The sequence below is a fragment of the Paramormyrops kingsleyae genome, chromosome 1 (genome assembly GCF_048594095.1).
Source record: "Paramormyrops kingsleyae isolate MSU_618 chromosome 1, PKINGS_0.4, whole genome shotgun sequence".
NCBI classification, from domain to species: Eukaryota; Metazoa; Chordata; class Actinopteri; order Osteoglossiformes; family Mormyridae; genus Paramormyrops; species Paramormyrops kingsleyae.
In genome coordinates this window covers 27,628,897-27,653,071 of record NC_132797.1, presented here as the reverse complement: position 1 = coordinate 27,653,071, position 24,175 = coordinate 27,628,897, and the positions used below count along the sequence as shown (strand labels likewise).

Here is a 24,175-nt window from a genome sequence, read left to right as displayed (position 1 = left end):
CAAGTGGTGTGCTAATCTGGGAATTTTGGCCAATATCAATAACGATATTTTTGTCTATTGCTATTAGTCACGAACGGCATGATTTATTGGTGATTTCTCAATACTGATTACAAACTGCAGTGAAATAAAAGATCATTATCTGTTATTTTGTAACATCAATTATGTGCATCCAAAACTATGCTCAAATGGTGATCTAAGTGTTTATCAAGTCTGAAATCATTCCAGCTTTCGTAAGGTCAGCCAGAGACCTAATTACTGAGACATTATGTACAACAAAAAGCTTTCTATTTTCATTTATGTTTTTCCACCATGAGGTGATTATAAAACTGTCTTTATAATCAAAAAAGTATTTCGATCTGTGTTCATCACATATAATAGCAGCATCGACTCCCTTGGCCATCGTCGGCGGCCTGTCCTTGTGGTGCGATCTCATACTCTCCATCTATGCCATGGAATGTTGTATACCGATGAATAGCTCAAAAAACGTCTATGCGGTTTGGCTTCCAACTTTCAATAGCAGATTTAAACCGGCAATATGTCTCTACTACTTCCAAAAAATGTTTCTTGGTCAGCTTTAGCTGGGAATAATGTAAAACCAGGCATAGCTGAGGTAAGGATATGTGTCCTCGTGGCTGGACTTCCCTTGCCCTGGAAAGCTGCTGCGCAGGGAGGGGTACTGACACATTGGACACCTCCCAGGTTCCAAACTGTAATCGCAGCTAAACGTGATGAATGGCACAGATGGCCGGCAGAAGACCAAAGCCCTAATTCTACCTGATCGCTGTTGGGAGCAAGGGACCTTGAAGTAGGGAGTTCTGACCCACAGCAGGGTAATACCCATGTACAATAGTCTCCCACATATACATACGCATGGTCCTACCCCTGTTGAGTGGATAGGGGGTGTGAGGTGGTTCTGACACATCACTGAAGGTGTGACTTGCGATGCGAATGTTGGCAAGGCTGCTAGAGTCCTGCCTGTTCCGGGAAACTTGAAGATTTTGCTTCTGAGGGAGGTGCTGAATCTGTCGTGCCTCTATTCTTTTTCATCAAATGGCTTGAAGTGCGATTGGTCTGGAAAGAGTCAAATGAGGAAGGCGATGTTTCAGATGAAGAGTTGTGGCAAAGGGGGCCTGGTTCCTGTAAGAAGAGGACCTGGAATTTGAAAAATTTTGAACGGGGGTTGGGCCGTAGACTGATATGCTGCATCAGCTGCCATTTAAGTGAGGTCATTCTGGTATTTCTGTAAAATGATCAACCCACAAGAGAAAGAGAGGAATGAGACAGGGTGGTTCTGGGCCATGCTGTTCCACTACCAGCATCCATCAAGCATGGATGACATGGACCCCTGGACGGCAAACTGCAGAAGCAGAACTGCATTGTGTGTCTGGGTTTTTTTTTAATTGCATGGCTGTTGAGCTCTTTTTGGCCATAGTTCATACTTTTGTTGCAATGCCCCGTCCTTGTCCACGCGGGTTAGCCATGACCTGTGCCCAGTGAGTACCCCAGCCATGGGGACAGTCACAAGCTCACACTTGATGCTTGCACTCATTTAATCCCAGCCACTCAATCTGTTTTCCTAAAATGAACACCAAAAATCACTTTGGCTGTGTTGTAGGCAATGCGGCTGTTAAGCCTACAGTGGAAGGCCAATGAAGTCAATCTCCCTCCTCTGGGTCGCCACCCAGCCCCTAAAAGGTCATCCCAGGCTGCCGCTCATTCACCTTACTGGCTAATGGGTGTAATGGACCCCTGAACTCCACCCTTCCTGATTGTATATGTGCCTAAGAGGCAGTTCTTCCATGTGCAGCTTATACCAGATATCACGTTTACAAAAGAACTCACTGTTCCCATTTGAAAAACTGCACCCTAAAAAAGGAATCACCCCTGGGTCTAGGTCAGGTTGGATTTGCTTGTTGCTAAAACAGTGCGCTGGGCCTGCGGTGGTTTGATCGGTGTCAGAAGATCCAGCACTTACATAAATTTGCTGGCTGCCGAAGTGCTGTCCAGCGGTCATGCTCAAGTTTTTTGTCGCCGCCTTTACTGAAGTGGTTTCATTTACTTCACACGCCTCAAGTAGTGGATTAATTTCCTTCCTTAACTGCTTGGAGGTTCTTATGTTCTTGGGCTTGCATTTATGTAGAAGCAGTCAAAGATTAGCTAAATCGTCACCATGTTGCCTATAGAACCAGAAGGAGGTTTTCATATCATACATTTCAAGCCAGTAGTAGGAGACAAGGTGCTGGAATGTTTGGTGCTTGATATAGTCGGTGTTTGATGTAGTTGGTGTGACAAGTCAAGTGAACAAGATTTTGTCTCACTTCCATTGGAAAAGGTTGGGGGTTCACTAGCAGTTTGTTCTTCCTTGGCTTTCTCGCCGGTGCACACCCATAGTGATCAGAAATTTTGGCAACACTGCAATAGCTTGTCTGTCTTGCTCAAGTTTGTGTCATTGATCGACAGCCACCAAATAACGTGGTGTGTTCCTCGGTGCTGATCCGTGCCACAGGGAGTGGCAGATGAGCAGCCCTGGGGAGTTGATAGCTCCAGGTAGTCTTGCTAAATATCCTCATGAAAAAGGTTTTGCTGACCTTGAATGGGATTTCAGAAGCTGTTGTATGAGGTAAAGTACTCCCTTATCATGAGCAGGAGTTTGTGTTGCATCTGCACAGTTTGAGTTCCTGGCTTTCGGCCTGAGGGGCCTCTCTGTCACTCGAGTGTAACCCGCCCCTCTGTGAATCACCAAACAGCGGGGTGTGACTCAGACAGTCACTTCCACACGTGTGGTATAATTAGTGCAGTTCTGCTGTTACTGCCAAGTGTGCAAAGAGACGTGCAGGATTTTCTGTTGTTAAAACGGGTTGCCTGTGTTGGGCCCCGTTCGGGTTGACTGCTGCCTTTTGCGCCCCACGACTCAGTCCAGGATAAACGGGTGAACAGATGAATGGACAGATGTACGGGTGGATGGATGGATGGATGGGTAATACATGCAATTGTCTAATCTAGTGTTTGTGTGTTTCTCGGGGAGGGGAAGAGAATGGGGATGGCCTACTTCCTCCGCCTCAGCGTGGAAGTGCCCATCCAAATTCCGGCATGTATGAAATCCGGGCCTCCCTGCTATTTATGTTCAGCCTGTACTCCGCTCTCAGCGGGACAGGAAAAGTCCCCCCCCCCCCCAGCTTCAGTTTGTACATTTAGCTGCTGCCTGGATTCCTCACTAGCTTAGTGGGCAGTGCAAGAGGTGCGGATCTTGTTGGAAGCAGGATTTTGAAGACCAACAGTTTTAATTTTGTGCCACCGTGGTATATAACAGTATCCAGCTGTGACTTCCTGATGGTAACAAGTCACTAAGGGATCTGGTGTCTGTATGTGTGCACGTGGGTGTGCTTGTACCTTGACAGTAAGCCAACAGACACGGCTGGGATGTTGGGTTTATAAAGGGGCTGCCCGTTACGTTAAAAGAATCCTTCAGGGACCCGTGGTCTTTGACCTCCCCTTGCAGCAAAGGTCCCCCTGAGCATTGCTGTGACTTGGTGGCGCATGATGCAATCATCTTGAAAGGAGAATTGCATCAGTTTCGTGACGCCTGTTATGTAACAGGTGAGCAGAGTTTTTTGTGGCCTTTGCTCTGCAAAGAGATCAGTTGCTGCTTGGAAAGCTCGAGACAAGCCTAATGAATGGAGAAGAAAGAGAAGAGCAATCAGTTTGTGAGGATCCCCCGAGGAGCATGCGAGTGGCTTCAGGATGGGCTACCAGGATGGGCTACCAGGATGGGCTACCAGGACAGGTCAGCAGCCCTGGGGGCAGAGGAGGTTGTTTTCCACGGGTCAGCTCAAGCTTGTCGTTGCTGCTGCCTGTTGACCCCTGTCATGAAAGGTCACCATCAGCCTGGGTGCGGATGATGGGAGTGGACAGGTTGAGGGTGGCTTGGCCGCCCAGATCCCGGTGGTGTGGGCGGAGCATGTGCTGCCTTGCAATCCCCCACGTCCCTTTTTTTTCTTCAACCTCTTTTCTTTCTCAAACCATAAATGTCATTTTTATTACCGCTATCATTCCTCCTTCCCAGCCAGCTCGCCGTACAGAAATGAATCTATCCCTGGAGGCCACACGTAGGCTGGAGGCCGATTGCCCCCCCTACAGGCTCGCTAAAATAAGTGGCTCGGGGGGGGGGGGGGCTGACGAGTTCGGAAGTCAGCTCCCCAGGGAACATTCCCAGAGCAAGGTTCACAGTGTTGTGGGGGGGGGGGGGTTTGTGAAGCTGCTGTCCTTTGAGCAAACCGCTTGGGGGGGGGCCGCAGAGTGGAGGTATACAGTCAGATGGAAAAGCATACAACGCCGTTACAGACGGAATTGTCCGTGCAGACTTGTTAGTGTGTGTGTGTGTGTGTGTGAGAGAGAGAGAGAGAGAGAGAGAACGAGAGAGAGAGGCAGAGAGAGAGAGCCTGCTGAGTTGTCATTGGTCCAGTCTCCTGGTAAGATGACATCCCTTCAGACCAGGAGATATTCTTGCAAATATTTTAACAATTTTAGCTATTCTACAGCACGGTTGAGCTACCGCAGCCCTGTTGGGAGGGGGGGGGGGGGTGGAATACAATTACTCATAATGCTCTCCGCTATTTTATGAACATTCAGAAACATTCAGATGGTTGGATGGATGGATGTTTGTATGAATGCTACTTCATTTGTATGAATGCTACTTCATTTGTATGAATGCTACTTCATTTTTGCAAAGTAGATGCTGAAAAGGCCTCTCTGCCTTATATGGCAGTGTAACAGGGCCTTAAGTGACCAGAAGGGCAATTGATTGTCTCTATTGGATAATGACCAATAATGGTGATGGTGATCAAGACACTTACTCTCGCTACCCCCTTTTCTGCTTGAGAGCAGCGTACAGCTGTGCTTGTTGCCGAGCCTGGTCCCTGAGGGAGCAGCGTCTGCCTCTCCTCTCCACTGTGACAGAGCCCCACCCCCCCCACCCCATCCCCCGAGGCCCTTAATCGTTGCCCAGCAGGGCTCAGACGACAAGCTTTGTCTAGATGTGACAGCAGGCCCCTTTCTCGCCCCCAAAGCAGGGGATGGTGGTGGGAAAGTTGCGTGTTTATGTTGGGGGTGGCGGGAGGGGGCTAGGGTCAGAATTAAAGATGGGGTGACATCTGTGTGTGTGTGTGTGTGTGTGTGTGTGCGTGTGTGTGTCTGCGTGTGCGAGCATGTTTCCTGTGTTTGGCTGCGGAACGCAGATGTGCCAGTTTGTTCCAGCAAGCCGTACCGCGTGATTTCTTTGCTCCAGTCGCTTAAATTGCTTGTTGCTTGATCCAGGCGGCTGCTGGGGCCTGAGTCTGCCGACCCACTGGACAGGAACCTCTTCTATAACTTTAGACGCGTGTTTGCAGCTAGACTGTTTTGCGCCTCATACTGCTAATTAAGGTTATCGGGGGGGGAGGGGGCGCTGGTGGCAGTGTGTTGGTGCTCATCTCAGTTGGGATGGAGTCTCTTAGGATCGTGGAGAGTGCAAATGGAAGGATGATTCTAGAAGAATTTTTGTGGTGATAGTGGATGTCCTTTTAATTGTATTGAGCAGAGAGGCCCCACTCATCACATGACCCCCATGATGACTCTTCTCACTTGCCGTAGCGCCAAAAGCGGGGCACGTAATTAGCACGCCGCCGGGGCCGCCGCGCCCCGCCCCCCCAGCCCTTGTACTCCGGCACTGGGCTCGTTTTGGATCCGTCCGTCCCTTTTGTGCCGCGATTAGCATCTGAATAGGGCCCGTGAGGGCTTTAGGGCCGAGACCAGGGGGCCCCTCAAGGAATAGGATCAGGGGCAGGATGCCGGAGATGGATGTGATGTAACCAGCATCTCTGAAGGAATCTGAACAAGGCCCCCGCCTTGAGAGTCATTCTACGCAGAGAGGGGATTGGGACAGGGAACAGGGGTGTGGCGAGGGAAATCACAATGTAAAGTTGGGCTATAGTCGAAGGGCCCCTCCCCAGCCCATCCTCTCAAATGTTCTCCCATCACCCCCTCCCTTAAAAAGTCCAAACAAAAACATTCCACACAAAGACCCCGAAGTAGAATCTGGTTAGGGGCTCTGAGCTGGCTGTCCGCCTGAGGGCCTCCTGCAGCTGCGGATTAAAGGGCCCCGGCAGCCTTTTCGCAAGCAGGGAAATTGTCTTAATTATGTGCCTGAAAAATTCCACAGCACTGTAAGCGGAATAGTTGGGAGCGGCACAGCAATCCCTACTCGCTGGGTTTAGAAATAATTCTGCTTAGCAATAACCTGACGAATCCTGTCGGAACACAGTTTTTAGGAAGTACTGTCGCATTAGTTTTCATTGGTGTGTGAGGAGGGAGTACGTGCAGTCCCCCCCCCCCCCCCCCCCCCTGGCCATTCTGGTCGTTGTGCTGAATTAGGCACCGTGCCTGATCTCGACCCACGGGCAGGCGGGGCTAATAATGGAAGGCCCAGTGCCTTAACGGCTCCTACAGGCCTGTCAGTTCAGATTGTCCTCATGGGGCCTCCATAGGAGCTGTGGGGGGCGGGGGCGGAGTGAAGGACTGGTCTTCGCTTGACTATGGGTAGGTTCCCTGAGAGGAGAGGTGCCCTTCATGATGATTGACGCCCTGGTCACTCTTCTGGAGAGGGTTGGCAGTTCAGTGCATAGGGCAGTACCAGTCAAAGTCCATGTGTTGGCATGAGGCAAGCTTGAGTGCCAACAGCCCCCGTCCATGTCTTTGCAAATCCCTGCAGCTGAGCTCTGACCTCACGCCCTGAGTTCCCCGTTAGCAGGACGCAAGTCGTGACGAAGCTTAGATACGTCAGAGTACAGAGGCGCGTTTCTGACTCTCACGGACCGCCAATCTTGCTGGCAGTGTTCATTCTAAGAATAACCACCAAGCTCCCCCCCCCCCCCCCAGACTTATCGGAAGAAGGACGGCATGGTTTGTCTTTGCGTGGGTGCGGGTGAAGCAGCACGTTTTTAGGGTTTTTTTTATTTTTTATCTCAGTATCGCCTGTTGCCATGGAGAGAGCTGCATGGAACTTGGCTGCAGTTCGCAGCGTTGTGGGTTTTCGCCGCGCAGTGTGTCGGTCGGTCTCGTGAGAGTCGAGTGGATCTGTGAGGTCCAGAAGAGACGAGCAGGCATGCAGCAAAGACCCCCTCACTCCGCCCCACACATGTCATCTCCACAGTTGATTGGTCCAGATCATAGCCATAAGCTAGGGGTGTTTGTTTTTTTTGTTTGTAGGTTGGGGGCAACGCCTGCGTGACCATGGGAAGCAACAGTAGCCAGGGGGTCACCGCCTTTCCTGGAGAGGGGGTGGGGGGCAGGAACAGGAAAAAGAATTCACACTTTTGTCTGGCGGGTGCCCCCCCCCCCAACCTGAAGCATATAAGCTCCGCCCCCAAACTGTACACTGGCATAGAAACATGTCGGAGTGAAACTGAAGGGTATCGATTCTGCCCGGGACCTCCGCTGAGTGCGTGTTTGTCTTTTCCCATCTCTCTGCGTGTCTGTACAGGGCACGTAAACAGTAACAGTACCAGCGCATCCCATAAACTCAAGGTGAGCCGGCGCTCTGTATGTGACCTACGTGTACGTTCACCAAACAGGCCGTGTTTACAGTGCTTATCTGGCACTAGCAGCTCGGCGCCTTGCTTCAGTGCTGACTGAGGGAATCAGCTGCTTATAAAAGCACTTTGTCATTGTGTAACACAATGGAATTACTTTTATGACGACCCTAAGGTGCATTAATAAATACAAGATAAAGCTAAAATAAAATAGAAATAAAATAATCGTACAAAACATGTCAAAGTATTTGCTAAGATGCCATATAAAATGCCTTATACAAAGCTTCATCCAGTGTCTGGCACATGCTGGAAAAGCGAAGGATCTACCTGCACGTCCGCTGCTGGACCTGTTAAATGAAATATCCGACAATAGTTTGACTTTGCTCTGACCTCTCCTGAGGGATTGAATGCGGGATACCTCCTGAGGCCTGGGATGCAATTCCTATTCTGGTTTTTGGAGGTGATGATGAATTCAGTTAGACTGTCAACATGTCATCAGAACCCTCCCCGTATTCGCCGGATTGCCAGAGCTGTCCAGCCTGCCAGTTTACACACACGACTTTGGTGTTTTTTTTTTTCCTGAGCAGGCATGAAACAGGCAAATGCGAGGATCCTGCCCAGAGCGGAGTTTCGCTTCTGCAGTGCAGCGTGATGCACGTGAGGGGCACCGTACGATCATTGCCATTGCGGGACCTTTTTAAATAAACATCAGCGTTGTAGCGTTTTCTTCATCGTGCCACTCTTCTTTCTCGCTTCCCCTTTTGCAGTGTTCCCCGGACAGCTGCACTATTAATCGACGTAGCAGGCTCGAGATTAATAACTTCCGTAAAACCCAGAAGGGACCAAGTGACAAGAATCTGCTGTGGTTTTTGTCCTTTTGGTCAATCTAAAAATAGCCCTGGCACATTTCGGTTGAACTTTTCAGATGTGTCTAACCTCTTTCCATTTCTTATGAAACATCACTGCTTTGTGAGTGATGTGTGTGTGTGTCAGCGTTTTTGTCATTATTCCATTGTGGGGACCCCACAATGTGATTAAAAACCTGTTGTTTTTTGACCTTGTCGGGACGTGTTTTTTGGTCCCCACAACGGGAAACTAAATTTTGTAAAAAATCTGACTGCAATCGAAAAATGAAAAATGCCAATAGTCCTGTATTTTGGTTGGTTACTCGTAGTTAAGGTTAGGGCTGGGTAGGGTTTAAGGTCATCATGTTGGGATTAGGGTTTTCCCCATAGAAATGAATGATTAGCTAATCTGTGTGCATGTGTATGAAACCTTAGTGGTTGTCACAAGCATTGCTCTGAAGCCATTGGTCTCCTGAGGTCCCAGCTCAGCGAAAACTGTTTTTTTCATATAAGCCCCCCCTCCCTGAGGCTGTCAATTCCTGTAAGGTCAGTGACTCCATGTTTACAAGTAAGCCAGCGTCCCCAATGTCACAGGTGAATAAATAAATAAGCGTGCCCGCCATGGCGATGTAACGCGTCCGGCTTGTGCGGAGGGGCAGGGTGCCCGCGAGGCCGGCGTCTGTGTGGATGCAGGAAGCACGTGACGGCGCTTCTCAGCCCGCTTTCTCAGAAACCAGCTGCCTGCAGTGGCTGCCGAGAGCCCAGCCCAGCCGCTCCCATTTGAGGTGTTCTGTCGAGCGGCAGTAAGCTTCCCACCCCTGCTGAGGTGGTTGTTCCGATGAGCTGGAACCCTCCCCCGTCCTGGGGGCTCAGTAATCGGCGGCAGCCAATCGGTGTGCTGGTTTGCGGCTCATAGATAATGAGTCATACAGAACATGTGGGCACCCGACAGTCTGATCTGAGGTGACTTTAACCTTAAGAACACCCTCTGTGGGCGTTGTCGTCGTCTTACATTTTTGGGCTCCCCTCAAGATGGCTCTTGTTTTCGTGTTTCACGAATCTCTGTTAGACGTGCACCTTTACTGCAGTGTGTTGCATTGCAGCCAGGTTTTACCGGATCTTTCCATCTGCCTGAAGCCGCCTGCGCTCCCCTGTCGCCCCCGCAGGGAAGCCTAACGGTGTGGAGAGCTCGGAGCGCGTCCAGCTGTCGGGGACCTACACCGTACGCAAGGGCAAGATGCAGCTGCCGGTGAACCGCTGGACCCGGCGACAAGTCATCCTGTGCGGCACCTGCCTCATCGTCTCCTCCGTCAAGGACAGCCAAGTGGGCAAGATGCACGTGCTGCCGCTGCTGGGGGGGAAGGTATGAGCCCGGGGTCAGGCCGACCCCTCCTACTAATTAACCCTGAAGTAGATTCACCCGTTAATTGCTGACAGTCCTTATAATTACTGCTCCTGGACTTGCCATCAACCTCAGGACAGTTTTATTTTTATTCCCCCATCTTGTTACTAAATGTCTAAAGCTTTTTTTGGCTTTTACTACTTGGCTTTTACTACTAAAAAAAAATTCAGTGGAGCATGAAGTGTCCTGGTTTGACATCGATATCACCATCTTTGGACAGGTTCTCATCTTGGGGGACAATGGCAATGGTATGGGCCAGTGAATGTAACATAAGAGGAGGCTTGGTTTGCGGCTCTACAGGCCTGAGCCCCTCCCCAATTTAAACAATTTTGGTAGCTAAGAATCATTGTGGAGTAGGGCTTTTTTCCATCTGCAGATATCTTCAAATATCTCCCTGGTCCTCGACCACACAGGTCATGATGAGAAATCGTATATGACCAAAAGTTCACGCTATGGATGAAAAATGTTAACTGAAGGAATGTGACGCTTTCGTGGCCCAGTGACAATAGCACCACTTAGAGGACAGGCATAGTAACAGCAGGAGCCGAGGCATGATTATCATTTTAAAATGATGTAAGTGTAATGTTCTTACTTTTTTCTCTCTCTCTCTGCCTGTGATTTTGGCAGGTGGAGGAGGTGAAGAAGCACAGTCACTGCCTGGCCTTCAGCTCCTCGGGTCCCCAGAGTCAGACCTACTACGTCAACTTGGAGAGCTTCACTGAGCACCTGCGCTGGCAGCGGCAGGCCGCCAAGGTGAGGGCGGGCGCTGAGGCCTAACCTCTGCTCGGAAGAGCAATGGACGATGACACGTTAATAAAATAATTACTCGGTTGCTGGGAGACAGTAGGGGAGGGCACGGTTGGGCCTCGGTAACCCTTGGTGAACTGCCCCCCCCTCCACCTCTGCAGATGGTGTCCCAGCGAATCAGCTCTGTCGACCTGTCTGGCTGCAGCCTCGAGCGCCTGCCACACAACCTCTTCTACAGCCAGGACCTGACACACCTCAACCTCAAGCACAACTTCATGGCACCTGGCAAGAGCCTCACCGAGCTTCAGAGGTGGGGCCCCGGGCCCTCAGACGCTGTCATGACAACCAACCCCTGTGGGGGAATGGGGGTGGTGGGGCGGGGGGGTGGGGGGTGGGGCTCCTGTTATTCTGTTTTAGTTCCATAATCCCCTGAAAGCATTCCAAGTCTGTCTTAAGCTCTCCCTGAATGCAACAGCTGCTCCCCTGACTCAGTGCAGGAAGTGTGTGTGTGTGTGTGTTGCTGAAATAGTAAGAGTGAGCTTTCTAATTTAATTTCTGCCTCATTCTAGTTCAAAGCTTGTTCTCAAAAAGGCTAATCCACCGAGGGGCCAGTAAAAAGCACTTCACCTCCACTCCCAGCGATGGTGGCGCAGCTTTTGTCATCTTTTGCTGCACATTGACCGTTTTTGTTTGCTTCTAGGCAGCCCGATTTAGCTGCTGTCGGTAGATGTAAGTGTGAGGGCCAAGAGCGACCTCTGAGCACACAGCGGTGGCGGAGGATTGTCGGGGGAGGGCTTCCTGGAGGTCCAGTCCGCACTGGCCACTTGCATCGGGGTTTGGGTCCCGCCCCCCTCATCCTTTCCAGCTGATTCCTGTGGTTTAGTGACATTCTGGGTCGCAGCTGAGCTATGGAGTTGGTCCCCCGACTTTTTACAGAGAGGCTTATTTTCCCGTGTAGCAGCATAGTGCTGGATTACCTCCCTCTTAACAACAACTGCACTTTTCAGCATAAAAATAGATTTACCATTTCACTCCTTTCCCATAAACCTGAGCAGGAGGCACAACTGAAAGGTAGATGGATTTCGGTGCTTATCGCATCGGCGCGAGTATGTGCTCCGTTTCTGTTTCTCAGGGACCGTGGCGTCCGCTTGGCTGCACGCTGCTTCGGGAACCTTGGGGAAGCGGACAGTCTGCCTCTCTGGATTATGGCAGAGCCAATGGGATGGAAACAGTGTAAAAACAGAAATAAAAACGTGAAACCGCTCCACAGCGCCATAGCATACAGAGAGCTGTCCTTTCATCACTCCGAGATGATGCCACATGCAAGGTGCACCTGGAGAATGGAGTGTTTGCCTATGATACAAAATCAGCATTCCCATACATTTTATGTATTCAAACTCTTTTATCCAAAGATATCTTTTTGAAGAAAGCAGGGTCAGTCAGTCACTAGATCAATTGTGGGTTAAGGGCCCTGCTCAGGAGCTTAATAGTGACATCACTCTGCCAATCATAGTGACAGCTACCAACCCTCTGAGCCATCCCTCCCCCCCTATCTTACTCACTATGACCTTTTGATACACAGAATGAATCGATAAAGCTTTCATTTGAGGTCTCTTGTAGGTGCAGGACAAACACTGGGATTTTCCCCTTGGGCCGTCTCTCATAACATAAGATCCCAACCACCTGCCCTTATCTATTAACATTCAGCTCCAAGTGGTCTGTGTGTGTGTGTGTGTGTGTGTGTGTGTTTGTGTGTGTGTGTGATGTATACATTATATTGTGGGGACCAAATGTACCCACAATTTGCTAAAAACCTGTTGTTTTCACAGTGTGGGGGCCACCTTTTCAGTCCCCACAAGGAGAAACTCAGTTTTATAAAAATCTGTGACTGCAGGCTTGTATTATTGTGTTACTTTTGGTTAAGATTAGGGCTGGGTAGGGGTTAAGGTCATCATTGTTGGGATGAGGGGTTTTTCCCCATAGAAATGAATGGACAATCCCCACAAAGATTTGAATACAAACGTGTGTGTGAGAGAGAGAGACCTTTGTCAGTTCTTCTGGCCACCTTCAGCCAAGCCCGGAAATGGGCAGATTACGTTTTTGTTTCAGTGATCGTGGAGTTCTTCCAGGAAAATGGCTTTTCCCTTTTAATTAAAAGTCCAACTCTACAGTCTGAAGTTTTGGTTCTGCTTTTTCCCCCCTCCTGTGATGATTGATTTTACCCATTTTTGTAAAGTGAATGCTAGAATTTTACAGTAAAAGCAGCAGTATCTTTGGCACGGAAGAAAATACTCCACGGTTTACTTGACGCGACCTTTGGGTCTGAGCGTGTGTGTCATTTACAGACATGCACTGAATGGTGTACCTGATGTTTCTTCAGGGTCTGATAGTTTCTCATAACCCAGGTAGGTTACACCTCAGAGGGCAGGGAGTCTCATGGCCGAAAAAGAAACTCTGGACCATGTAGATTGCCATGCCTTGGTACATGTCTTCTCTCTGTGATAGTGTATTGGTCCCCAAAGGGCCTGCCTTTTAGTAAAACGAAGGGTTTCTAGGTTCTTCCCTGGACGTTCCCCAGTTACAGATCGCAGGTTTTGGGTATAGCTCTGTAATTATTCTTATACCCTGTGGTGTTTAACACAGCATAGCCTGGGAATTCCTTTGGATTTTCTCTGCCCCAGCGATCAAAGTGTGACAGCCAAGGGATCTTCCTTAGCAGCATCTTACATGATTCCCGGGTAGCCAATCTGGCCGCCTGTTTCATCCTCACTCTCCCGGGTAGCCAATCTGGCTGCCTGTTTCATCCTCACTCTCCCTCCTGTCTCCAGGTTCTCCAAGCTCCGAAGCCTCAACCTCTCTAGTAACCGTCTTGGTGAATTTCCCCTGGCCATCTGTGACATGAGCACCCTGACGGAGGTCAACCTATCCTGCAACTACCTGAGCTCTGTGCCCTGCGCCATAGGGGCCATGCGCAAGTAAGTCGGAGCAAGATGGTTGCCAAGTGCAAGGAAATGCTGTGACTCAAACAAGCAGTATTTCTGGCAAGGGCATAGATTTGGATACAGACGGCCCCAATTATTATTGTGGGAGTATTGTGTATGTTTACGGTGGCAGGAGGTCTCAGGCTGATTTGGTCTCTACCAGTGTTGAAACCAAACCTACGCCCTTGGTTTGTGACCTGATGATTGGTCACAAGTGACATCATGTTCATGAAAAGTAGACATGGGGCTACTCTTGTCTCAGCAGAACTGAAACTCAATGTGTAAGTTATTTCCAACTCCATGTGGGTTTTACCTTCCTGAGAACAATGGGCAGCTTGGTAACTGCTGCAAAAAACTCTTGAATTCATTACAGAAGTCTAGATGCAGAAGTTGTCTTTAGTATCACCCCCATATACAGAGATCCCCGCTATATTGCGGTTCAGCCATCGCGCTCCCGCTATATCGCGGATTTTTCCCTGACACATCACAGTTCTCTGCATATTGTGTACTTTGCTTGTGGTCCGATTGTTGTGAGCAAACTTTTTGTGAATTATGTTACTCATATCCTTAGCCTGATATCCACATATCATATGTGTTTACAAAGTGTGTTTTAATAAGTTTACATGTGTTTAAAGCGTGTGGGAGGGGTATATTAAGGCTTAAATTTTTTTTTTAAAAAGTGTTTATTTATATGGTCTTTCTATATCGCGGATGTTCACCTATCACTGATGGGTCTGCAACGTAACTTCCACGATGGGTGGGGGATCACTGTAGTCAGAGTGGTTAGCGCCTCCATCAGAAATAAGAAAAGAGAACCAAGGCATACATAGTATGAAGTGAGAGTAGAACATTACGTGATGAACTCGTGCGTCGGTGCTAGCTGAGTGGTGATGCTAATGGGATGAAAAAGCTATTAAGCTTCACCGTAACCCTCCAGGAGAGTTTAATTAGATTTGAAGGCCCAATCTGCTCTTGGAATAGCTTGTATTCTTTCTTAAAGGGCTTCTAATAATGGTCGCCCCGTACCATCTGCTCACGGGAGGCCGGCTTTTTTCCATAAAAGCGTCGCTTGCGCTCCTTTTGAGAATGAAATCATGTTATCATCTCCCCATGACAACTACTCACCTCTTAGCTGTGCTTCTACCACGTCCACTCAGCTCTCACGCCCCTCAGCAAATTTTGAATGACCCCCCCAAGACTAAGGGCGTTTTCCCACTGCACCAGGTACTTCCATAAAGTGCCGAAAGTTTGGTACTTCTTTCATGTCGGTTTTCCACTGGTGTAAAAAAATGGTACCATCATCAGTGACCGCCCCTGACTGACAGCCCAAAATTAAAACTAACAGTTGAGGCTGGAAAATGCGGTTTATTGTTATGTCATCTTCTATCACAGTATAAGATTCAGTAAAATCCAAATCATGCTGCCATCAATTACGTTTACGTAGGTACACTTACTTTGGCTAAGCCGATCAAAGCAGTAAGAATTAGCTTACTGCTAATTCAGTCTTTTGAAAGCAAACAAATTATTTAATTATGTTTTTTGATTTTCAAGCGGCATTGTTTCGGTACTGGTACTCGACCGGAAGTCAATGGAAAAGCGAAAGTACCGTACCGAAAGTACCGTACTTTGTGCGGTGGAAAAGCACCCTAAATATCCCTGCCCGACGGTGTCTAATCAATGTAACAGCAACTGCTCTATGTTTTATTGGGATGTCGCTCAAAGAAATAGTGTCATTAGTAACGTAATGATGTAACAATGTGCTCCCCCACGCAGCCTGCAGGCCCTCCTCCTGGATGGGAACTGCCTGTCGGTGTTGCCGGCAGAACTCGGCGACCTGCCACAGCTCTCCTACCTCGGCCTGTCCTTCAATGAGTTCTGCGAGGTACCGGTGACACTGGAGCGACTGGTCGCCATGGAGAGACTGTGCATGGCGGGTAACCGGCTGGCTTCCCTTCCCCTGCGGCTCCTCCGCCGGCTCCGGGTCAAGCATGTGGACCTCAGGTACTCGGTCTTCACTGAAAGGTGGTATGGAGATCCAAGGGAGCTGTTTCTAATTTGGGTTAATTAATTAATAAGACGGGTTAATCACATCTTTAAACCGCTTGGCCCTTTTGAACGGAGAAGGAAAGCATAAGAGGTGTCCCACCAGACTGTCCCCTCCAGACCACCCCCCCTCATATTTCAGTTGCCCCTCCATCAGTCAGGTGTTCTGTCCTGCCACGTCCACCTACAAGAGCTCATAGCCTCTATCCCTAACTGTTTATTGGCTCTTCAAAGTTTGGCTCAAATAGATGCCTACCTTCCAGGCTGTATTCCTTCAAATTTCCCCAGAAACAGCCCCCCCCCCCCCACACCCACCTGTATGAGAGACCTCTAATCTGGAGGTCTACAGGTTAATAATTTGCTCTCAGGCTTTACCTGAAGCTGGATTGCAACCAGTATCTGCAGTTCCACGGAACTTCAGCTTTGCAGAGAGCTTCACGGATGGATGAGGGGTGGTGTTGGAGGGGGGTTTAATTGTGGGTGAAAAAACTTTGACATTATGGCAGCCTCGACTGAACCTTAGCCCCGCTGAAGGACCTCTGAGAGTTTGTGTGTCATTATTGTAGGTTGTCTGGGACACCGAGTCCATGGGCTGGACAGTGTTTCACTTAGTGAGCTTGCTGGGAGTCGTGCACCAGAGCTCCTCTGTAGTCTCCATAATAAATAAATATATATATATTCTTCCTTCTGGCTGGAATATTTGTTTGGCAGATTCTTGGCCTCTCATGTCTCCATGTGTGGAACCATTTGCCAGAAATGGTAAATGTCATAATGACTTGAAAGGAGATTAGTGAACTTGCTACAGGGCAAGTGTTCTGGTGGGATCCAGCTCACAGCTTGTGGTCTCATTGGCTACTGGTGCATTCTGGGTGCACTGGTGTGTGTGTGTGTGTGTGTGTGTGTGTGTGTGTGTGTGTGTGTGTGTGTGTGTGTATGTGTGTGTGTGTGTGTGTGTGTGTGTGTGTGTGTGTATCCCGTCTGTCTTCCTGTCTGTCTCTGTCTTCATGTTAAACTTTTCTTCTCATTCTCTTTATTAGGCTGAAAAAGAAGTAGGAACATTAGGCCTTTCACTGTATTTCCGGAAATTTAAAGCTGCTAAGACAGTTTCCATTGGTTTTAGTTTTGTTGGTGTTTAGTTTTGATTTGGGGTCAGTCGTTAATTACACTGCAGAGAGAAGTGCTGAGATGTCCAGAGAAAGAAACCCATGGGTGGGTGTGCGTGTGTGTGTGTGTGTGGCTGGGTGTGGGTGGACCTGTCACTTATACTGTGACCTTGGGTTTGGTTAAATGAACCCATTGATAATGGTACTGTACTGCCTCCCCCCAGGCTTAATAGAATCCGAGAGGTGATTGTGGACGAGCCAGACTTCCTGGAGCATGTGACCCACCTGGACCTGCGGGACAACCGGCTGACGGAGCTGAATGTCACGTCCCTACCCATGCTGGAAGTGTTGCACTGTGAGCGCAATCACCTGGCCAGCTTGAGGGTGGGGGGCGCTATGCTGAAAGGCCTGTACGCCTCTGCCAATGGTGAGTGCGCCTTGGTGCCATCGCCTGCGTACATGCAGGAGCTGCAACACCCCCAGTTTCTGTGTTGTAGATATTTGATGACACTATTATTGGCATCTCCGAATTTCCCGATACTGTCTGTGTGTGCGTGTGTGCGTGTGTGTGTGCGTGTGTGTGTGTGTATGTGTGTGCGTATGTGTGTGCGTGTGCGTGTGCGTGTGTGTGTGCCTGCCTGCCCTGTGATGGCCTGGCATCCCCTCCAGGGGGCCCCCTGCCTTGCATCTCTGCGTCTTGGCACAGGCTCCTGGCTCCACACTCAGGGTTCCGTGTTTGTTTCTCTCGCACAGAGCTCAGCCAGCTGGAGGTTCACCCCATCCCAGACAGCCTCACCTACATGGACGTCTCAAGGTGAGACCAGCACAGCTGGGGAAAAAATGACACCTGGCTATCATAATAATAGAAGCCTTAACTGACTCCGCCTACTCTCTGTCTTCATCCCACCCACTTCGCCTCTTTAGGAACAGGCTGGAGAGTCTGCCAGAGTGGCTGAGCAGCAGCAAAAGGCTGGAGACGCTGGACATCAGACACAACCTCATTAGTGAGCTGCCCTGCCGGTGAGTCAGGCTTGAAAGACAAATAGAGGGTCCTCTGTATGTGTGTGTGTGGAGTGGCTGTCCATTATCTGAAGATTCAGTCATTTGTCACTGATGCATAAATGGTTGGTTCTTCTTAAAGAACTACCTCCCTCTCAATAAGAGGGGGACACAGCTCTTTCTAGAAGGTTCTGTCATCACTGTAACATGGACTGTGGAGCAGCTGAGGCTCACCATCTTGTATACTGACAGAATAAGAGGCTTCACAACCCCCCCCCCCCCACCCCTCAGGGCCGTAGTCATGGGGATTGGAAAACAAGGGCTTTGACAAACAGCGGTTGCCCCCTCCCATCCACACACAAAAGGGGTCACAGAAGGGTACCGGCCAGTACAATGAGGTCTTGAGAAGAGGAGGACAGGTGGCTAGTGTGAGGCAATTCATTCCCCTCCCCACCCATGTCATGTTGAAGAGGACCGATGACGACTTTGTTGTTTCAGTCCTGCACTCGTACTTGTCCGGCTGGGCCCGGATCCTTAGGAGGCCTGATTGATTGGCTCTTTGTCCTGTCCTATCTCTCTGACCCCCTCAGCAGAGCCTCCTGTGATTGGCCCGTCTGTGAGCAGCACGCTGTCAGTCCCCGTGAATTTCGCATGTATCTGCTCCCATCCCCCCCCCCAGCCCGATCTGTTCTTGTTACAGATATGCAGGGCATCGTTTCCCCCTCTGGTGTGTCGGGAGGGTCGATCTCAGCTGTGCAGTTTTCTGGCAGGACTGCCTTGTTCTTTTTACATTTTCTGTTTTCGCCGTATGGATAGGAGGTTCCGTGGACTTGTTCGGAGCCGGTGGGTTTCCGGCTTCCGGTTTGCATTGTACAGCTGATGGTCCTTTATCAGGCCTCTAAAGTACCTTTACCTTCTGTTGCCTTAGTGATTTGCCTCACTCCACTAGTCCACACAGATGCCTCTGTGATGCTGTGATGCTGATCCGGACTCCAGCTACCAGCATGCATTGCTGCGTATCTGCTAAACATGACAGGAAAAGTCACAGAAAAACGAGAAACCACACATGCTGAAGTGGCACCACTTTCTGCTTTATCTTTTTCTGAAATTCACTGTGTCTCCAGGACACCAACCAGGCTAATATTCTTGGAACTGGTCATATTTGTGGGCCATCTTATTGCCATGACAACAGCGGTGAAATGTTGTGGTGTAGTTTACTTAGCCAGTTAGGACAGGTCTGTGAGATGTGACCCTAGTTCTCAGGCCTCTAAATGGCTTCCTCCTGGCTCCCAGGCTCTTCTGCAGCAGCAGTCTGAGGAAACTGCTGGCCGGACACAACGTTCTGTGCCGGCTCCCTGAGCGACTAGAGTGTACCCCGGTGGAGGTGCTGGACGTCCAGCACAACCAGCTGACGGAGCTCCCGTCCAACCTCTTCCTGAAGGCTGACAGGTAAGACACCCACCCATGCCTTCCTTGAATTTGTCGATCGATGAAGCATCATTGTGACTCATCCCATTTTGTCCTATCAGCTTACGGTGCCTGAATGCCTCGGCCAATCAGCTGGAGAGCTTGCCTCCTGCCTGCCTTTCGGAGGAGAATCGCAGTGCCCTGCAAGAGCTCTACCTGACCAATAACCGGCTGACAGACAAGTGCGTTCCCCTGCTGACGGGACACTGCCACCTGCGCGTGCTACACCTGGCCTACAACCAGCTGAACAGCTTCGCCGCCAGGTACACCTACACCTACCCTTACATCTAGAGCAATGTCTCTCAACACAGTCCTAGAGGACCCTCAGACAGTCCATATTTTTGCTCCCTCCCAGCTTCCAGACAGTCAGGAACTTCGAAGACCTGGTGTGGGCATGTTGGCCTGGGGGTCCTCGTGGACTGGGTGGGGAAACACTGATCTAGGGACATAATGGATTTGTTATGGTTACTACCACATACCTAGAAGTTTATGAGAAGTTTAAGGAAGTCTTTCCCTCACTCTCTCTTGCTCAGTAAAATGGCCAAACTGGAAGAGCTGGAGGAGGTGGACCTTAGTGGGAACAGGCTGAAGGCCCTGCCCACCACCATTCTGAACTGCCGGCGGATGCACACCGTCCTGGCTCACTCCAACTGCATCGAGGTTTTCCCCGAAGTCATGCAGCTCATGGAGGTGAAGGTGAGTTCATCCCAGCCTCCAGGGGTCCACAGCAGGTGAGAGGGTGTCCGAAGCATGCCTGTGTTAGCGAGAGAAAAGCTCCACGATGCCGTCCTGATTTGACCGGTGTTCAGCTAAGTTAGCGTTAAGCTCATAAAACCCTCCCTGTAATCTGCGGCACTGCGCGAACTTGGATGACCCTTAACAGACGCACCTACACTTCTGACCTGGTCTCCAGCCAATGGAAAGTCTCCATTTGAGTCACATGGTAGCAGACTTGTGAGAAATCCCAGCTGACTGCTAACTGCAGCCTGAAAAATTCTGTAGCAATGAAGCATTTCTCTTTATCCCTGTTTTGAGTTCAATACTACTCACCACTGTTGTCCTCTGCCTTTAATTTTAAGTTAATTAAATAACTTTAACTGGCTCTAATTAACTGTTTTTGGAGTCTGTCTGTTTGAAGTTCCTTTTCATACAGGGTTAGCTGGGCAAGACGCTATATGGATAAATAGCAGAATGAGAATAGGACTGACCAGAGGGGTCATGACTCACTCTGCTGTTCAGCAGATGATGAAAACATTTAGTCATCAGGACAGGAGGTCCCTGAGGTTGTGTGTGTGTGTGTGTGTGTGTGTCAGAGAGAGAGAGAGAGAGAGAGAGAGAGAGAGAGGGAGGTTTGTACTCGGGGATGTGTGTTAACCTCCATCCACCCTCCACCCCCCACCCACCCACCGGCAGTGTGTGGACCTGGCCTGCAATGAGCTGAGTGAGGTCACCCTCCCAGAGAACCTGCCCCCCAAGCTGCAGGAACTGGACCTGACTGGGAATCCCCGTCTCTCCTTGGACCACAAGACCCTGGAACTTCTCAAGTAAGAGAGACTGCTGGAGGAGGGGGTCCTCTCAGGGGGGTTTGTATCAGACCCATGGAGGCAGGTCTCTGTTAGTCAATGGAGGGGGGTCGATATCTGACCCATGTAAGGGGACAGGTCTTTGTTAGCCAGTGGAGGGGGGGTCGATATCTGACCCATGTAAGAGGGCAGGTCTTTGTTAGCCAGTGAAGGGGGGTTCCACTGAGGGGGAACTTTCTCTGTCAGCCATTGTAAAGGGGTGGACCGTTGTTAGCCCATGGAAAGGTGTCCTGTGAGGGGGGGCCTTACTGGCGCTGTCATTCCAGCCTTAGTCCATGTTTGTCCAGAAGTGATTACCTCATAACAACAGGCTCTCTGCGTCCACATACCTGGTAGCTAAGGCCTGTATGCGGAGGAGATCAGCTCGAAATGACACAGATTCTGCTAAAATGGGCCATTAGATATTTGGAAAATAAGATGAGTGCCATGAGAACGTATCAGACAGCTGTAGGAATGCAGTTTCTGCTGTTAAGGGTTTTACACTGTGTAACATGTTTTGTTTGTTTGAGGCCAAGCCGTTTCTGTTTTTTGGCAAAAGCGTGATCTGGGGCATTTTCTTCCATCCCCTCTTACAGCAACATCCGTTGTTTCCGGATCGACCCGTCTGCTGCCACCCACTCGCCAAATGAGGGCCCCCGGGCCCCCGCAGTATGGAGCCACGGCTATGCAGAGGCGTCGGGTGTGAAGAACAGGTGAGTCCAGCTTTCGGCCGTACCAACGGCAAACCCCGCCCACATGTGACCCATATATGCTCAGTCTTGTGATGTGGTTCTCAAGTGATATAGCCTCTGGACCAGAGGCATCACTAAGCTCGGGCATGAATCCAAATGACGTCTGAATAATTTGTTTAGCTCAGATGTTTTAATAACCATGCCCTCAGTCTGAGAATGGGGGCTATGGAGTGTATTAATATCCTAGCAACACTCCCGCTCTGCTTCCTTGGTCATTAATTAATAAATTAAAAAAATTAATGATTTTTTTTTACATCTGAGTTATGGGTGGTTCTATGTGTGCCGTTTGCATGTTCTCCCCGTGTCATTGTGGGGTTTCCAGTATGCTGAGGTTAACTGGAGTTTACCAAATTGCCCATGGTGAGCATGGGTGAGTGAATAGTGTGTTACTGTGCCCTGTGATGGGTTGGCACCATATCCTGGGTTGTTCCCTGCCTTATGCCCGTCGCCTCCGGGATAGGCTCCGGACCCCCCCCCCCAACACTGAATAGGACAAGAAAGTGATAGAAAATGGATGGAGGGATGGAGTTATTGAGGGTGAGAATAATAAAAGTTGTCAAATGGAGAGCTGGGTGCTGTCGGGACGAAGCCGTCGCCCTCTTGGATTTGCTGTCGGGGAGGAAGTCATTGAGCTCCCAGGAGTTGCTGGCATGAGGCTCTGTGCAGAAGAAAGCCATTAGAGTGTGAAATGAGTCTCATTAGGGCGTTGAGGCTTTTGATGCAATGTGTTTCTCATAGAAATGGCGAATTCTATAAAGTGACATTTGTTTTATTACACATAACTCCATGTTCCTGGTTGTAAATTTTTATATCCTTAATAACCTTAGCCTCATCCTTCAGTTAAAACTAATCAAATTGAAACTAAGGGTAATAGTGTAAACCCAGTTCCCTGGACCGCCCAAGACAGGTCACATTTTTGCTCCCTCCCAGCATACCAGCATGCCAGATATTCGCTGTTTTTAATTGGCTGGGAGCTTTGGAGGGTGCAAAAATGCGGATTGCCTGTGGTTAGTAGTTGAGAAGCTACATAGCTGTGCCCTCTCCCTGCAGGCCATGTGTGGCGGCGCTGTCCGTGAGTCACTTCCGCGAGAGCCGCGAGGCCCTGTTTGGCGTCTTCGATGGCGACCGCAACGTGGAGGTGCCATACCTGCTGCAGTGCACCATGAGCGACGTGCTGGCAGAGGAGCTGCACCGGGGCAAGAGCCAGGAGGACTACATGGGGAGCACCTTCCTGGTCATGCAGAGGTACGGCCTGGATGTGTGTGCATGTGCACACACACACACACACACAGAGACACTCTCACACACACACACACACACACACACACACACACACACACACACACAGACACACTCTCTCTCACACACACACACACAGACACACTCTCTCTCACACACACACACACACACACACAGACACACTCTCTCTCACACACACACACACACACACAGACACACTCTCTCTCACACACACACACACACACACACAGACACACTCTCACACACACACACACACACACACACACGCAGACACACTCTCACACACACACAGACACTCTCTCACACACACACACACACACACAGACACTCTCTCACACACACACAGACACATTACAGATACATACACAGACACACACACACATTACAGACACACACACACGCAGGCGCGCAGACACACTACAGACGCACACACACTTCAGACATGCACACACACACTTTATGGTGACATGATGTTCAGTTCCGTTTATTCTTATATAGCGCCTTTCACAACACAGCTGCCCCATGGCACTTGGCAAGAGTGTGAGTCAGTCCATGGCACCAGAGGAACATAGGTTACCCTGGACGATCCAGGGGCCCCAGCAGTTTATAGGGGACCCATCTTGGCAAAATGTACCAACCTGGCAAAATGTGGCTGAATGTAACATTTTGTCAGTGGATCCAGAATTTCTAGCCAATACATTGCTTACAGAAAATGGAACAAGAAGCAGCAAAGAGGGAAAGAAAGTGAGAAGACAAGTTCCTCCTAGGGTTTACCCGGGTGTGTGTGTGTGTGTGTATGTGTGCAGGAAACTTGGCACGGCAGGCCAGAAGCTGGGCGGCTCAGCCGCACTCTGCCACATCCGCCATGACCCTGCGGAGCCGGGGGGCTGCTTCACGCTGACCGCCGCCAACGTGGGCAAGTGCCAGGCCGTGCTGTGCCGCGACGGCAAGCCCCTCCCCCTGTCGGAGGTGCACAACGTGGGTGTGGCCGAGGAGTATCACAGAGTGCGGCTGAACAAGGCCATCGTCACGGAGGTACGGCTGTGTGGTGTTTGGCTCAGCGGGTTACGACGCCGTGTCTGTGATCAGCAGGTTGCTGGTTTAAATTCCAGACGCGACACAGTAATGTCACAGTTGGGCCCTGGAGCTTCTGGCTGACCTTTACTCCTCTCAAAAATGTACGTTACTTTGGATGGTGTCTGCTAAAGAAGATGGGATGTAAGTGTTGCTGGTTGTGGGATCCGTATATATATAAGGGAAAATCACCCAGAGTATTCTGGGAGGCAGGAATAACTGAGCAGCTCGCTAGTCCATCTGGGCAGATGGTCTCCTTTTGTTCATTACCTGACCTGGATAATCCCCTAGTACCGAAATCCTGCAGCTCTGGATTGGGGCAGCACGTTGGACCATTAAACCTGAGGGTGGTATGGTTAAGTTTGGTTGGGGGGG

The 24,175-nt window shown here is 49.9% G+C and overlaps 1 protein-coding gene across 1 annotated transcript in view; it reads left to right on the top strand.

Moving 5' to 3' along the window:
- LOC111850047 (PH domain leucine-rich repeat-containing protein phosphatase 1) overlaps positions 1–24,175 on the top strand; it is a 35,477-nt gene that overhangs the window by 9,451 nt on the left and 1,851 nt on the right. Inside the window, exons 2-16 of the mRNA XM_023823487.2 lie at positions 9,577–9,773; positions 10,440–10,565; positions 10,721–10,869; positions 13,388–13,534; positions 15,314–15,541; positions 16,911–17,113; positions 17,440–17,500; positions 17,611–17,706; positions 18,979–19,134; positions 19,215–19,415; positions 19,686–19,848; positions 20,566–20,696; positions 21,311–21,427; positions 22,517–22,711; positions 23,533–23,761. Coding sequence (XP_023679255.2) covers positions 9,577–9,773; positions 10,440–10,565; positions 10,721–10,869; positions 13,388–13,534; positions 15,314–15,541; positions 16,911–17,113; positions 17,440–17,500; positions 17,611–17,706; positions 18,979–19,134; positions 19,215–19,415; positions 19,686–19,848; positions 20,566–20,696; positions 21,311–21,427; positions 22,517–22,711; positions 23,533–23,761 — 2,399 coding nt within the window. The remainder of the gene's footprint in view (positions 1–9,576; positions 9,774–10,439; positions 10,566–10,720; positions 10,870–13,387; positions 13,535–15,313; positions 15,542–16,910; positions 17,114–17,439; positions 17,501–17,610; positions 17,707–18,978; positions 19,135–19,214; positions 19,416–19,685; positions 19,849–20,565; positions 20,697–21,310; positions 21,428–22,516; positions 22,712–23,532; positions 23,762–24,175) is intronic.